Genomic DNA, 16,727 nt, shown 5'->3' on the forward strand with positions numbered 1-16,727 from the left:
TGCAAAGCCAAGAATTTCCAGCTACTTATTAGGAGTTTAAACTACACTTTCATTTTGCTTTGGAACTGAAAGAATAAGACAGGAGTAAACCCTCAATCCCACAGGTGATTTTTTTAAAGAGAAGATTATCCATTTTTTTTTAAAGTATTCCCTCTTTGCAGGAGTAGTCCCCTGTTATCTAAGTATGCGTTCTCCCCTGCTTACTGTCCCAAAAACATATCCAATAAAGAGCTCTTACCTCCCCTAGGGCAGGCGCTCAGAAGCTAAGGTATTTTTTTTTTTTTTTTTTTAGTTGGATCAATTTTCACTATCGCTACTGGAAAGGTATTGGGGGAATTTTAAAAAATGCTGCTCTGAGCTTTTATCCCGATTTTTTAAATAAAGTATGTGTGAAAACTGTACACACTTCTCAAATCTTTCACTCAAAATATGTTTCTTAAAAAAAGAGAGCACATCTTTTTTTTCCTCATAACAATGAAACAAGTGATTTTATGGCAGTCAATCAGGCATTTTTAGACAACCGAGTAGTATGCAGAGCACATAATGTTCCAGGACAATCTGGCAGTGGGAAAACTAATAGATGAAAACCAAAATCCAGGTGGCTCACAACAGCCTGGTATTAAAAGAAGAAACACTAGAAAATGAACATTTGCTTTCCTATTAATCTAACCTTCTATTGTTTCTCTAATGCCTTGATATTCCCCTCCATTTGCTCTTTGTCCCTGCTATTTTAAATAACTAATATGACACTTCCTGAGCTAGTCAATAATTACGTCAACAAAATTTTTATCCTTATCTCTAACATTTTAGATTATCAAAATAATCTGTCACCAATGTGCGCATATCTTAACCCTATTCCTGATATCCCAAACCCCTCTACTTTGTCCTCCTCACTTGTGTTCCATCTGAAATTTCACTGTCTTTTGTAAAGAACCCAGCACACTTTGGTGTGCTGTATAATTCAGGGCAAGAGCCTAGCCTCTGATTTCAGACACTTCTGTCGAAATTAAAAATCTGCATTTACCACAAAGAGCAGTAAAATCTGAAGGATTATGCAGACTTTCAGTGGGGAGAGTTTCTGGCAGCCTCAATTTTCACCCCTTAATACTGTGCCATCATCTTCTAGCCCAAGGTTAGCTGGGCAACAAAAAGGGCATAAAGCCCTCAACCGTTAAATCCTAACTAATAAAATTAGTAAAGTGATGAGGATGCTGTAACTCTGCCTAAGAAGAAAATGCCTTTAACTTGATTGAATAAAGTAGGTTTGTGTGTATAGGCTTTGCTTATGGTTAAATGCCATGGTACACTGGCCCATAAAGGGAAATTTGGATTTATTGATCTGAACAAAAAGACCAGTAAAAATGACTTTGTTGTAAATGCTGTCTGCAAAGACATTTCAGAAGTAATAACTGGGAAAGAGGGGCCAAAAACAAAACAGGAGTTCTGACTATAATGAATTTTTGCTTATCTCATTTGAAAATTCTGACGTCCTGAACACACATAAGCTTCTGAATGACTATCTCACTCCTCTCAGTTTGAGAAAAGCAAATTAGATTTCTCATCTGATCATGCTGTCTCTAGGATAAAGAGTTAAAATGAAGCTCTCCATTTCAAACATTTCCAGAGAGATAGAACAAAAATTCTGTAGATGTCAGTGAATAGGTAGTAGGGGATTGATTGAACTAAAAATAAACTAGTATTATTTAGCTTTATTCCAAATCTATCTAGTAGTAGACTAGGGGGGACTCAAAAGCAACCAATATGGAATTGCATTTAGTTCTCTGAAACTCATATCCTTTTAAGTATAAAGTTGGATACCTAGCTGAGGTCTTGTTACTTTTGAAATTTAGGCTACATCTGTTGACTGCACACACTTTAAATCTTGTTATTGCTATTGTAATTAGAAGTGTACCTAAACTATCCAAGTCAAATGCAAATCACAAGAAACTTAACATCCAAAAATCATCAAATATATCTAAAATTTTATTGATAGAATATTAAATCTAATTCTATATATACACATTACATTTAAAAAAAAATCAAATAATACCCCATCTAGGTGTACAAATGTGATATAAACCACATGCCTAGCCAGACACCAAACCCTATTCCTCCCACCAAGCCACGCCTCCTTTTGTCAAACCACATATACTTTCTGCTGAGTCTGCTGGTTTGGGGGACGGGGATGGGGTCAAGATAGAAGAGGGCTGGGGAGTGGAGCAAGTGATGCTGGTTAGAAGCCACAGGTCCCTTTGCTATACAGAATATTTCAGGGTTCACACAAATGTTTCACTTATTCCCCATAGATCTGCACCTTGAGTGTTGAGGCATGCAGATGTTGGGAAGATTTGAGTAGGACCCCTCCTTTATCTGCTCACCATAACCTCTTCAGTTGCTCCATACAGATCTGTGGATCCTAGGTTCTGCTGCTCTGCAAGTACCCACCTACTGAGAAGTTGCAGTAAGTAATCTCTCCCCAAAATGAGAGCACGCTGCACGGCATATGTATGCTGCTGCTAACAGTCCCAGGCCTCCTCCCCCATCAATCTCACATACGCTGACTAGGATAATTTAGCCGTTCCCTGGATCAGAGAGTCACTTCTCAGGGCAGATGATCCAAAACCACCACCTTGTGTTTTCCAGCTAAGAAGTCACAGTCCAAGGTAGAGTCAGCATGACCTCATAGTCAATGGTATGAAAGGTCAACAAAAGAGATAAAAGAATAAGCATGGGCACTTGACCACTCTCCATCATTAAGAGAAGATCAACCACTAATGAAATCAGTGGAGCATCTATAAAATACATGTGCCTACAATCTGATTGAAAGGGATACATCAACTGAAGGACTTCAAAGCAGAACAAAGCTGCTTATGCCACAATCTTCTCAAATTTCTAAAAGCATGCCTTTCCTAAACATCAGTAAAATAAGCTGATCACTCTTCAAGGTGCATTCCCCTAGGACTCCATTTCCTTTATTGGCCTGACGTCTTTCTACTGGATAAACTAAACAATTATTAGATTGCAATAATTGTTTAACACATTATACCTTCAATCTTGCCTATGCTCCCATTCACAGTGAATCCCATTTTCTACACCACAGGTAAATGACCACATCACTAACGACTTGATCCAAAAACCCAGTGAAATCAATTGGAATCTTTCCACTGGGCTTTTGGATTAGGCCTACAGTCACAAGAAGATACAAGACTCTCCAAAAACAGTCTTGTAAAGACTGAGTTCTACTGACAAGGCTTCTAGCAGGAAGTCAGTCCATCTTTGGAAAATGGTATAGATCTGAGAGAACCTGCAGTACATGTGCATCCCAATGCCAAGTTTGCAGAGGATCACTGTGAAAGCAGTAAATATAAAAAGAAAAGCTACCAATGACTTACCACAATATCTGGTGGTCAATTTTAATAAGCCATACTTTTTTTTTTTTTTTTTTTGTTAGTGGGGAAGAGAAGAAAGTGGATTTAAGCAAAGAGCTGTTCAACCTAAGAGTATCCACTGTAACAATACAAATTCTGGAGGCCCAATCTTGTAGTCCTTTCATGGGCATAGCTCCAACCAAACTCAATGAGAGTTTTGTTGACAAATTCTGCTGGGAAGGGGAAAATCTAAAGTCAGTTCTGTAGCTGTCTCATTCCCATCACTCTCCTGGGCTCTCCTGACTTAATATCTGGATATGGTGTTTTTAAAAAATCTTTGTAAAATAAACTAACCAGTCCCTACTGGAAAAAAATCTCTATGAAAAATCTAATAAAGGGATTTGAGAAGGTGTATCAAACTTAAAGGGACATGGTCAGGACTGGTTGGCCTTTTGGCTAAGATCAAGCCTCATGTCAGTATAATATTTGCCAGACGATGTGTCACAAGCCTGGATGTATCACAAGCCTGAATCCTTCCCTCATTGATGGAAAGAATGATTTCATAGGTCACTTTCACCCACACAGTGGTGGCTGGACTCAATAATCTAATAAGCCCTTTACATCCTTTATTAGGCCTACCCTCAGCCTTTCTGAAAGAACAAGACAGTTTGGCCTGTCAAGAAATAGGGATCTTTAAACCAATGCAAGAAATATTGGAGTGGGGAATAAGAATGCTTAAGACTTTGTTAGATACACAATATACTAACCGATGCACCCACTATATCAGTACTGAAGAAAAATGTAGTTGTACTGATGGAATATTGTTTACCTGAACACACACTGTCTGATTCATTATACCGTGTGTATATATATAGTATATGATTAAGAGTACCTCACAAGATACATGAAGTATATCTTAATATTGTTTGCATAATGACCCATGTTAAATCATAAATTAAAACAGTCTACAATAGTAATGAAGAATATACATTTGAATGAGAGAATATGTTGACTGCAGAATATCGTTCTTGACTGCAGCACTTGTCAGATACAGATTTACACACCCTCATTTGCACATCCTCATTTGAGATAGTATTTCTGGGGTTTTGTTCATTCACATAATTGTAGTTGCACCTCCAAAATAGGGGAGAAAATGTAAAAAATTACAAGCTAGTGGTTTCTAAAAAAGTTTCCCCAGGGAGTTAACTATGTTAAGTGCTACCATGAGTCAAATTTCATACCTTCTCTCCTGACTTCAAAAGTGAAAGCCTTAAATAAATTGCACCAGAATTAGGAGTTACCAACTTCTCTGCTGCTGGCCTGTTCCAATTAAGAGGTACCACTAGTCAAGAGATTCAGGTAGATGGAGAGACAAGGGTGTGTGGTGTGAGCACATGACTGGGAGCCAAAAGTTTATTGTATTGATTACAACATGAATATTTTTATTTTAATACTGTCTGAGGGACCATGGGAGCCAGATTTGATATACTGTGCCCAGTCCCAGCCACTTTATTAGAAAAAAGATGAAGCGGGGAAATTCCATGAGGTATACCCAGTTCTGTAGGGAGTAATGACTACAGATATGACAAGCCTATTTGCATGAATGTCAGGTGCCAGGATGATGGATCACAACTTAAGCTAAAGGAGGGCCAGATAATAATTTCTCTAGAATTCTTTACACAAGCAGCAATTAATACTTTAACTTTCTCCCTTATGAAAAGGCATGATTCATTTCCTATTCAAACATATTTGTTCCACACAACCCTGGCACTCTTACTCCAGATTTATTTGCACCAGGAATGCTGATTCATGAAACTGAGGGTAGAGAAGACTTTTTAATATAAAGATACTAATCCTATGTAATTTCAAATTTGTTGCAATGCTTTATGTCCTTCATTTTGGGCCTTTGTCCTGTGTTTTATCCTTGGCAGGATGAGCACTATGGAGGTTAATTACAGTTAGTATATTATCAAAAGGCAGCATCTGAAAACTTCTTTAGCAGTTGTCTTTACATGTTGGAAACATTATGTGCCACACAAATGGTTAATAAAAGAGAGGATGTCTCTAGGTGTCTTTCTATCCTAAAACAGTTTATGTTCTTGTGTAGTAAAGAATGAAAGAAGAATTGAGAGAGGAATTGCATCTTTACAGCACAAAGTATTCTGGTATGGACAATGTTATGGTATTTGCTGCTCTCCAGAATAATACGTGCTAATGCAATATAAATAAAATAATCCTAAAATACATCATCTTTAATGGAAATATTACTTACAAAATACTATAACATCATAAAAGGAAAGATACACATTTGTTGGTCTGAATTCTTGATTTGCCAACTCAATCTCCCCAGCTCACATCCGACTGTAAGCCTGGTGTACTGGGGACTAGACAGCATGCAGCACTTCAAGTCAGCAAAGGGAACCCATGTGAGTACAAACTATTTTTTTCCCATTTGCAGCCAAGCTTGTTTCCATCTGCTTTGCAACAATTACTCTACTTGCTTAAACTAATGTCAAAGCATCATTGAGACAGAACTGCAATGCAATGATGCCCTCTACTGAGGCATTATTGCAAGGACCCATAAGAAAAAAACAGCAGCATCATTTCCTTCCTCTTCTATATAGTTGAGCCATTAAATAACATTTTGAATTACATGACAAACCCAGCTCAACTAGAGCTGCCACGCTGTGTGTAGCTCTTTGAATAATATATTTTAGTGGATGATGCAGGGATCTGATGACATAACAGCAACAGTTGTGATTTTAACCTCCAGTTCAGCCCATTACTTTATTTTTATCCCAATGAGGATAAGACAATTACTGGAGTGAGGAGCAATGGGGCATGGAAGGCAGATGAGGGAGAGGGAAATGACTGAGTTAATGGAAATTACGGGGTACACAACACCTCTGAAAATCAGGCTCCTTATTTAAGTGCCTAAATTTGGACTTAGGAGCCAACCTGCAGGCATCCATTTTTCAGAAATCTTAGCCAAGGTGCCTGACATTTTACAGATGTCCAAAGAATCTGCTTGGATACTAGTGTGCTCCCATGTTCAGCCATCTTGTAGAATGCTTGTTGATTAATCTCCTTTTTGGATAATAACAGGACCACGAGGAGGTCAGAGGAAGAAATCAAGCCAACAAGATTACAAGACAACTTGTTTTTGTGTTAGTCTACCAGGTACAGCAGCTGTTGGCCAGTACACACTGTCCCTAACTCAGCCATTTAGAATGAGAAGTGAAAAAGAATCCTATAGCCAACTGGAGTTGCAGAGAGATTTTAGGTAGGCAGAATGGGTGGAATCCACAAAGGGACTTAGGTGTTGCAACACTAAGCGTCAAAGCACCTAATTTTTAGGTGCCAAGAAAATCACAGGAACAATGCTCCAACCCACAAAGCCTGAGTTAAGCACCTAGGCAATGCATGGGGAGAGACAGGCACCTCAGAATGGGATCCACAAAAGCCAGCACGCTAGGTGGAGAGCCACCTAAGCTAGCCAATGGGAGATGCCGCCTAGATGGGGGTTTGCGAAGCCTCTCTTCTCTCTCAGAGATAGGTACCAATGTCTTGGCTGCAGGGAGGAGCCTATATTAATTTAGCAGTCCACGAACAAGAACCTACCATCTCAAGTCAGATGGCTTAAGTACCTACGGTGTTTCCCATGGGAATGAGTTAGGCGCCTACCTTGCTCCACACAAAACAGCAGGAGGAGGAGATGAAGATGGTGCTGCCCGGTGTTCCCTCTAATTTTTACGTCCATGTGCAGAATGAATTTTGTTATGTGCACCAATATGGAAATGATGTGTGACACATCACCTTCATATTGGTGCACATAACAAAATTCATGTGGTGGGGTGGGGCCGAGAGGTTCAGAATGTGGGAGGGGACTCAGGGCTGGGGCAGAGGGTTGGGGTGGGGGAGATGAGGGCTCTGGAGTGGGGCCAGGGATGAGGTGTTTGGGGTGCAGGACAGGGATCAGGGCTGGGTGCAGGGGGTGAGGGCTCCGGTTAGGGGTGAAGACTCTGGTGTGGGGCTGGGGATGAAGGGTTCAGGGTGCAGGAGGTGGCTCAGGGCTGGGGCAGAGGGTTAGGATGCGGGCTCTGGGATGGGGCTGGATATGAGGGGTTTGGGATGCAGGCTGCCCCAGGGCTGCAGAGGGGAGAGAGGACTCCTCTCCCCTGATCGCAGCCAGTCTGGAGCAGGTCCCATGTTGGGGCCAGGGGAGGAGCACCGTGTCAAATCCGCACTGGGGTCGCGGCAAGTACAGAACAGGTCTGTGTTGGGGTGAAGGGAGGAGTACCTCTCCCCCAGCTGCAGCAGGTCCACGCTGGGGCCGGCGGGGAGGGGCACCTCTTCCCCAGCCTCAGCAGGTCTGTGCTGGGGCCAGAGGGAAAGAGCACCTTTCCCTGCCGCCGCCCTGAGCCCCTGTGCAGGGCTTAATAGGCAACTGCGTGGCCGCGCAGCTTCGAGGGAACTTAGGTGCTGCCCACCTTAACTTTCAGCCCAGTGTTTAGAGCATTGACCTAGGATGTGACCCAGGTTCAATTCTCTCCTCACTGCCAGAAGAGTGCTCTAACAATGAGATAAGTTATGAAGTGGGCACCGGCACCAGCACCACCTCTATCTCATCTGGCCAGATTTTGAATGAGACCCAATCCAGTAAGCAGCCTCTGACCACACCCACCGGATTGGTCCTGCATGTGGTCGAATAACTATCTTCCCTCGCTCATGAATTACTTGCGGTCTTAAGTGGGAGACAGGTATCCAGACGCCTAGAAGAAGGCAGCTCAGAGAGAGCACACGCTAAGAGGTAGAAACACAGGAAAAAAAGATTATTTACTTGTACTGTAACTGTTGTTCTTCGAGATGTGATGCAGACATGTATTCCACTTAGGTGTGTGTGTGCCCAGCATACCAGAGCTAAAGAATTTTGCCTATCAGTACCCATGGGAGGTGGTGCTCACGCCTTGTGCTCATAGCCCCTCCCCAGGCTATAAGCAGCATCACAGCCTCAACTCCCCCTCACTGAATGCCCAGAGACTGGACTCCGATGCAGAGGGGATGGAGGGTGGGTCATGGAATATGCCTCTGCATCACATCTTGAAGAACAATAGTAACAATACAGATAAGTAACCGTTTTTTCTTCTTTGAGTAAATGCAGACATGTATTCCACTTAGGTGACTCACAAGAACTACCCATTCTAGAAGGTGGGGCTCAGAGTCTATCTAAGAAAGGACTGCAGGACCGCTCTACCCAAGCTAGCATTCACCTGGATGATGCAGTAATGGCATAATCAGGGCTGGCCAACCTGTGGCTCCATAGCCACATGCAGCTCTTCAGAAGTTAATATGCGGCTCCTTGTATAGGCACCGATCCCAGGGCTAGAGCTACATGCGCCAACTTTCCAATGTGCCGGGGGGTGCTCACTGCTCAGCCCCTGGCTCTGCCACAGGCCCCGCCCCCACTCCACCCCTTCCTGCCCCCTCCCCTGAGCCTGCAGTGCCCTTGCTTCTCCCAGTCTTCCCCAGAGCCTCCTGCACGCCACGAAACAGCCGATCGCGACGGAGGGGGAGGCACTGATCGGCGGGGCTGCCAGTGGGAGGCGCTGGGAGTGGGCTGGGGAGCTGATGGGGGGCTGCTGACATATTACTGTGGCTCTTTGGCAATGTACATTGGTAAATTCTGGCTCCTTCTCAGGATCAGGTTGGCCACCCCTGGCATAATGGCTCATAAACATATGTATGGATGACCACATGGCAGCCCTGCAAATGTCCAAATATGGAGACGTCACGGAAGAACACTATTGATGTAGATTCCACTCTCGTAGAATGAGCTCACACTCACTGAGGAGGTATAGCCAAAGCTATTCCATATACAGTCTTGATACAGGATGTTATCCATGTAGAGATAATTTGTGAAGAGATGCCCCTTGCCCCTTCATATAATTCGCATATGAAACAAACAGGCGAGGCAAAGCATGAAACGGTTTAGTCATATCCAAGTAGAAGGTCAGACAACATCTGACATCTAACATATGGAGATGCCGCTCCTCCAGAGATGAATGCAGCTTAGGAAAGAACATAGGAAAATATATCACCTGGTTCAAATGAAACTGAGAAACCACCTGTCATAAATATAAAGGGAAGGGTAAACCCCTTTAAAATCCCTCCTGGCCAGAGGAAAAATCCTCTTACCTGTAAAGGGTTAAGAAGCTAAAGGTAACCTCGGTGGCACCTGACCAAAATGACCAATGAGGAGACAAGATACTTTCAAAAGCTGGGAGGAGGGAGAAAAACAAAGGGTCTGTGTCTGTCTGTATGACGCTTTGGCCGGGGACAGAACAGGAATGGAGTTTTAGAACTTAGTAAGTAATCTAGCTAGGTATGTGTTAGATTATGATTTCTTTAAATGGCTGAGAAAATAGCTGTGCTGAATAGAATGAATATTCCTGTCTGTGTGTCTTTTGTGTAACTTAAGGTTTTGCCTAGAGGGATTCTCTATGTTTTGAATCTAATTACCCTGTAAGGTATCTACTATCCTGATTTTACAGAGGTGATTCCTTTACTTCTATTAAAAGTCTTCTTGTAAGAAAACTGAATGCTTTTTCATTGTTCTAAGATCCAAGGGTTTGGGTCTGTGGTCACCTATGCAAATTGGTGAGGATTTTTACCAAACCTTCCTCAGGAAGTGGGGTGCAAGGGTTGGGAGGATTTTGGGGGGAAAGACGTGTCCAAACTACATTTCCTAGTAAACCCAGATAAAGTTTGGTGGTGGCAGTGGAAATCCAAGGGTAAAATAATTTTGTACCTTGGGGAAGTTTTATCCTAAGCTGGTAAAAGTAAGCTTAGGAGGTTTTCATGCAGGTCCCCACACCTGTACCCTAGAGTTCAGAGTGGGGAAGGAACCTTGACACCACCTTAGACAAAAATGTGGGGTGTGGCCATAAATTTACATTGTCTTTGGAGAATTGTGCAACTCAGACTCTCCTTACAGATGTTATCGCTACCAGGAACGCAGTCTTCTGACACAAAAGTGGAAAGGGATAAGATGCCAGGGGCTCAAACAGAGGTCCCATCAAAGCCACTATGACCATGTTAAGGTGCCACAGAAGAACTGTCTCTCAGACCAGAGGATGGAGATGAAGAAGCTCTGGGGCTGGAACTGAAGCCAACAATACGGGATCTCCCATACTCCTGCGTGGTACTGGGGAACAGCTGGGAGGACCTGCTCCATTGCATATGCGGGCAGTAATACCATACCAGTCCACACTCTTCCTGGAGATGGAGGAGGAAGAGTCTCCATGAGGCCTGGAGTGGTCTCATGCAAACTTTTCCTCAGTGCACTTGACAGGGAATGGCTCCTCCATCTCTTTGGAGAGATGCCGGCTTCAGAGCTTGAAACGTGGCACTCTAAGAACCCAAGGGCGACCTCTGATCCTGTAAGGGCCTCGGTGCTGAAGCAGACCACATGACCTGTTCGACTGGGTGCTGTTTTAGGTGAATATCCCTAGCCACCCGAGTCCATCTTATGAACAATCTACAGATTGAACACCATTCCTTGACATGGGCCTCACCCAACCACAGCAAGCACTAAGTGTGGGGATTGACTCGCCACAGGATGGATAATGTTTAAACCCTGGTGAGGGAATCAACAGGTAAAAACTTAACTAACTCTAACACTAAATCTAACACTAAGGGTGCTAGCTAACTGTACACAACTAGGAAAAAACACTAAAATAGTGAGAGATTGTGATGTTAAGAACCACACAGAGCTCAGACTCCAGTCATGGATGGTAAAAAGGAACTGCGGGGGGCAAAGGTGGTACCATCTCATATAGCCAGGTATTGAGTATGAGGCACGAGCACCGCCTACTATGTGTACTGCTAGGAAAAATTTTCCAGTTCTCGTGAGCTGGGCGCGGGCACAACTGAGTGGAATACACTGCTGCATCTACTCAAAGAAGAAATTAGGGAACTTTTACCCTGAAAACTTAGGTGCTGAATGAGTTTAGATGCCTACTGGGTTTGGCAGGAGTTTTGTGGAAGGCAGTGGAGCCATAACTGGGATTTAGCTGCCTAAACTCAATACCTAAGTGCTTAAATCTGGGGTTTAGGCACCTAAGTACCTTTGTGGATCTGGACCTATGTATTTACCTACACTGGAATTTGCCCAAGATACAAGAAATAATACCCTTAATCTTAGTAAAAATGCCACAGGTTCTCTAATGATCACTAATGTCCAGGACCTTCATCCCACTATGTTTACTGAAAAATTTTACTCTACCTTAGATAAGAAGAGATTTATTTAAGTATTTGTAGGTTGCCATTCACAACAGTTAATCTCAACGCCAGTTTAGAATAGAAGGCAGATGGACACCATAAAACATGTTGTAACTAATATACTTAATACAGCAATAGTTTTAATTACCACTATATATTGTAATCTGTTGATTTGCCCAAAATTATTGGGGTGTCACATCTGTCCATTTTCTGCTATTTTCTAAACACGAGGATAGGAATGTAAACAGTTCAAATTTGACTAGACTGTTCACCAATTTTAGTACTTCACAGCTGCATTCATCTAGATTTCCCACAAAACATGAGTCAAGTAGCCAGGAAGTCTACTAAAATAAAAGATGTACTTTTACCTCTTTTACAATGCTACACAGCTAGAGTTCATCTTCAAATTCTTTCACTTGTATTCTGCACTACCAATTACCATCTATTTCAGGAAAGGTACCAGCTGTGCTGTTCCTTCCCCGAGAAATCCACACTGCAGTGCTCATGTCTTCACCAAAGGGAACTATACACAAAGGTTTTGAAGAAACTCCTTTTAGTTTTCAGATTTAAAGAAACTCATCCACTGAATATTGGAGTCATTCAAATATCTTTTTAATTAAAATAATAGTTGGCAGGACTACAGTCATTCTCTAATCATTTCTGAAGAACACTTCCTGGTTAAAAGTAACATTGCTTAACTTATTCTTTATTTTTAGTGCATATTTAAAGGTACTATTTTATTCTGAAGCAAAATCAATGAAATGCAAGCCTTCTCCACTTCCCAGGACACATTCTTTCTTCTTACACGTTTAAGTTACAATGGTCAATAGATGTATCTGTAAACACTTACCTCTCTAACAGACAACTGTGGTGGGAGCGACACAGAAAATACAAAGCTAGTAAACTGGTACTCAGCAGAATTAACCTTCTGGCACACCTAAAAGAGAAGGATATGAATCCTCAATAAGGGAGTTAAACTGATAGTCTTTTACAATATTCTTTATTCTAGTGCAAATCTTCTATAACATTACTTTTTGGTATACATTCATATATAAAATGACCATAAGCTCACTAAATCCTACCCAGTTAGAGACAGGTTTTTGTTAGGTTTCTTTAAGGACTGTAACTTCCAGGCAGATTTTATATTATTGTCACTGTATACCCTCATTGTTACGCCACTATAAAAGAAACCCAACTCAATATTTTATGTTGACATTAATCATAAAAATAAGACTAGGCTTGGCAGAATTAGATTTTTTTTTAAATAATTTCAATGGATAATATAGACGTTTATGTTTAAACATTTTTTTTCAATTTTTAGTGATCTAAATTTTTCAGCGCTGTGCAAAATTGCAATGCTAGAGGGAAGAGGGAGTCAGATAATCATAGAATCACAGGGTTAGAAGAGATTGCAAGGGTCATCTAATCTAACCCCCTGCCAAGTTGCAGGATTTGTTGGGTCTAAACCATCCAAAACAGATAGCTATCCAGCCGCTTCCTTTTGAAAACCTCCAGTGAAGGAGCTTACATGATCTGAATCTATGTTGCCCCACACAAGGCACCCTAGTAAAACAGACTTTTAAATTATTTGAACTTCATTCACTTTTCACTAATGGCCACCTTGTTTAAACACCCAGTTTTGGAAAGGAATAGCAAAAACATGGTAATCTTCTAGAACTTTAACTAGGTCTACTTTAATGTACAGGCTATGATTAATTTTAAAAAATTCTGATGCATTAAATTAGGTTTGCCTAAAGTCTGGCCCAATTTGCTACTGTGACTGCTTACAGTACATTATTTTTATATTACTATTCATTAAGAAAGAATATTCATTAAGAGGAATATTTCAGAGCAACACTTGGTAATTATTTAATGGCAGCAGACACTGCAATTCAAAAAGTTAAAACTCTGTAACTATTAAAACACAAATTGTCAATATCACATCACAAATATACAGAGTTAATAGCCTTAAATTAAACTCTAATAAGTTCTCAAGCAACATTTTTCTTACTTTGCCTATCTGTAAATTTAGATTATTGTTAATGGATATATTTTTTCATTGGTTTGTGCATATACAGTGAAATTGACATTTATCAAAAAAAAAAAAAAATCTAATCCTTGCAAGCCTAAATAACAGTTAATGAAGGCAACAATCCCACAGTGGTAGAGGAATGAAACAAATATAGTCTAATTCCATCTCTCGCTGTTGCAATTCTACAATAACACAAATGCAGAAGTCCTTAGGATAGTACACTCACAAACATATTACTTTATTACTTTGAAGATTATGAATTACCCGAGATAAAATACTTTATCTTTTATTTTAAAAGCAAATGCCTACATTATCTCAAGATTAGTGTATAATTTTTGACAAATATAAGAGGCAGCATCAGAGCCCAGATTTCTATTCTATTTAATACTAAACAACTAAATTTGTCACACAAAAAACTAGCAGGCAGACTTTGTCTTTCCTATCTTTCTCTCTTTTACCCAGTATGACCATAGGTACAGAATACACGGCCATTACCTCCTTTGGCAGGCCCCATACATTGAGCGTAGCCTGTTGCACAGGTGAGCTCCTTCCTTAGGAGGCAACTATTCACCTCCTGTGGGCTCCCTCTCCTCTCAACTACCACTGTTGCTTCTCCTTGCTAGGAAGAGTGAAATCCCAGTGGTATCCCATCTGCAAATTGGGAAAATAATATCCCAGCATTGCTCCCCAATGCCCAGGCCTGAGGAAGGGGAGTGAAAATCCCAACAGCAATCAAAAGCAAATGTTGCTGCTGCTTCTCCTCTCTCGCTCGGCACATCTCCTACCCATCCCCCCACACGTTACTGTCACGGCCCCTATCACCCTTCCTCTCTCCCCTCAAATACTGCCAGCCCTAAGTACTAGAAAACCATGAGTCTGCTCCCAACAAGTCATGAGAGAGTCTTAAAAATAATACATTTTCAGTTCTTTTTCTTATACTTCTGCTGCTGGAGCCATCAGGGTTGCTGCTGCCTCTCCGCCACCCTATCCACCCATCTGTGCAAAGGTTGCCTGGTGTCTAGGAGAGCAGCAGGAATGGGAGAGCACTAGCAACAGAGCCCCATGCAGAGGTGCGTGTGACAAGGACTAGTTGACATAGGGAAGGAAGAAGGATGGCAGCAACTGATTTTTGGGAGCAGGGCTATAACTGACTTTGGCTGCAGGGAGGGGAGTATCTGATTATTGGGAGAGAAGTAGTAACAATTTTGGGATGGGGAACAGGTGCTGGGGGATAGAGATGGGATGAGGTGAAGGGAAAATGAGGAGCGAGGGTCCCCGTAAGCTGCACGGTTATATGGCCATGCAACCTGCTGGCAGACATTGTACAAAACCATGTGCCTGTTGGAGAAGGGAGCTGCTCTTCTCTAGGCTGTCCCTACCTGTCCCTCCCTCTGGAGAAATGAAGTGTGAAAGGGAGCAGACAGGTGGTGTAAAGGAGGCAATAATGAACATGGAGCACAGAATGAATGAGGAGGGAAGGTAAGTCCAAGGAGCGGGAGGAAAGAGAAGGAATGAATGAGTAAAAGGGGTAGACAGAGAGACACACTGAGCAATCAAAATGAGTTATTTTCATACTCAAAGTCTTTCCAGAATCTAAGCTGAACCCCTAATTCAGAATCTTGAGAACTTCAGTCTGTATCTGCTACTTAAATATACAGCATCAGATATTTAACTAAAAAGAAAAGGAGTACTTGTGGCACCTCATCGGATGAAGTGAGCTGTAGCTCACGAAAGCTTATGCTCAAATAAATTGGTTAGTCTCTAAGGTGCCACAAGTACTCCTTTTCTTTTTGCGAATACAGACTAACACGGCTGTTACTCTGAAACCAGATATTTAACTAACTCCAATTAAGCACTGGCTGGTGTAATACCAGAGCTGTTAGCTACACACCTCTGCTGGAGTTACACAGATATATTTGGGGGCATTGTCCCAAAATCCACTTATTTTGGTAACTGTTAAAAACACATGGTTGCTTGCAGTGTTGTAGCCATGTTGGTCCCAGGATATTAGAGAAACAAAGCGGGGGAGGTAATATCTTTTATTGGACCAACTTCTGCTGAAGAGCTCTGTGTAGATCGAAAACTTGTCTCTCTCACCAGCAGAAGCTGGTCCGATAACAGATATTACCTCCCCCACCATATCTCTCTAAAAACAAGTGGTAGCATTCCAATTAAAATCAATACTGTATGTCAATTGCACTGTTAGGATAATGAGTTTCTCTTAGGAAAGAATCAGTCTTGGCTGTTTTTTAACCAATTGCTGTCAGGTTTTCTATTGCCACTCAATGGCATAACTTTAAAAAGCCAACACTAAAAATCTGGTCCATAACGTAGAAGGTATTTTGCCTAAGGAACAAACTCAGGCACTGTAACAATAGAAACTGCACAATTCTAACTGATCCCAGTTTATTGGCTATGCTGAATCCAATGTTCATTCTACTAAATCAACTAGTCTTATTTATCAGCATTAACGTCAAAGCTTCCACTAAATTTTGAAAACCCCCCTGCACATTTCACTCTGTTACCCAAGCAATTTTATCCTTCATTTATGGTGTTTACAATGCTCTCACTCTATCTTTTTCCCTAATTCACAATCATATTCTCTCTTATAACTTTTATGCTTATAGTCTTTTGTACCACCAAATTACTTAACATTTTCCCTTAGTCTGTGGCTTCCTAAAGATAAGAATACATTATAAGGGCGATTCATGCTGCTTTACAACTCCTCTATCCATTAAAAATATGCACCTAAGAGAAATGCTGAACAGCACAGCACCATCAACTGCATTTCATGCCTTATTTATTCTCCAGTCACAAAGCATAAGTAAAGATGGGCTCACCATCTACAACCACATTGTACTATATGCATGCAAGTACCATGCAACTGTATGCAAGTACCATGGAACTGCTGTCAGCCTTTTGCTTTTGAAACATGATCATGGAGGTCTGTCTGAGTTAGATTAGCTTCAGGAGACAGTTGAAGGTTCACCTGTTTTCTCAGGCTTTTTTAGTTAAATTATAGCAAGGCGAGGGTAAAATATGATCTT

General features: G+C 41.5%; 1 protein-coding gene across 2 annotated transcripts in view; it reads right to left on the minus strand.

Moving 5' to 3' along the window:
* The window catches only part of PUS10 (pseudouridine synthase 10), a 79,627-nt gene that overhangs the window by 37,380 nt on the left and 25,520 nt on the right, over window positions 1–16,727 (minus strand). For both annotated transcript variants that reach the window (XM_074949517.1, XM_074949518.1), the window contains exon 4: window positions 12,499–12,585. In XM_074949517.1, coding sequence (XP_074805618.1) covers window positions 12,499–12,585 — 87 coding nt within the window. The remainder of the gene's footprint in view (window positions 1–12,498; window positions 12,586–16,727) is intronic.

This window comes from Natator depressus, chromosome 3, assembly GCF_965152275.1.
Source record: "Natator depressus isolate rNatDep1 chromosome 3, rNatDep2.hap1, whole genome shotgun sequence".
Classification (NCBI taxonomy): domain Eukaryota; kingdom Metazoa; phylum Chordata; order Testudines; family Cheloniidae; genus Natator; species Natator depressus.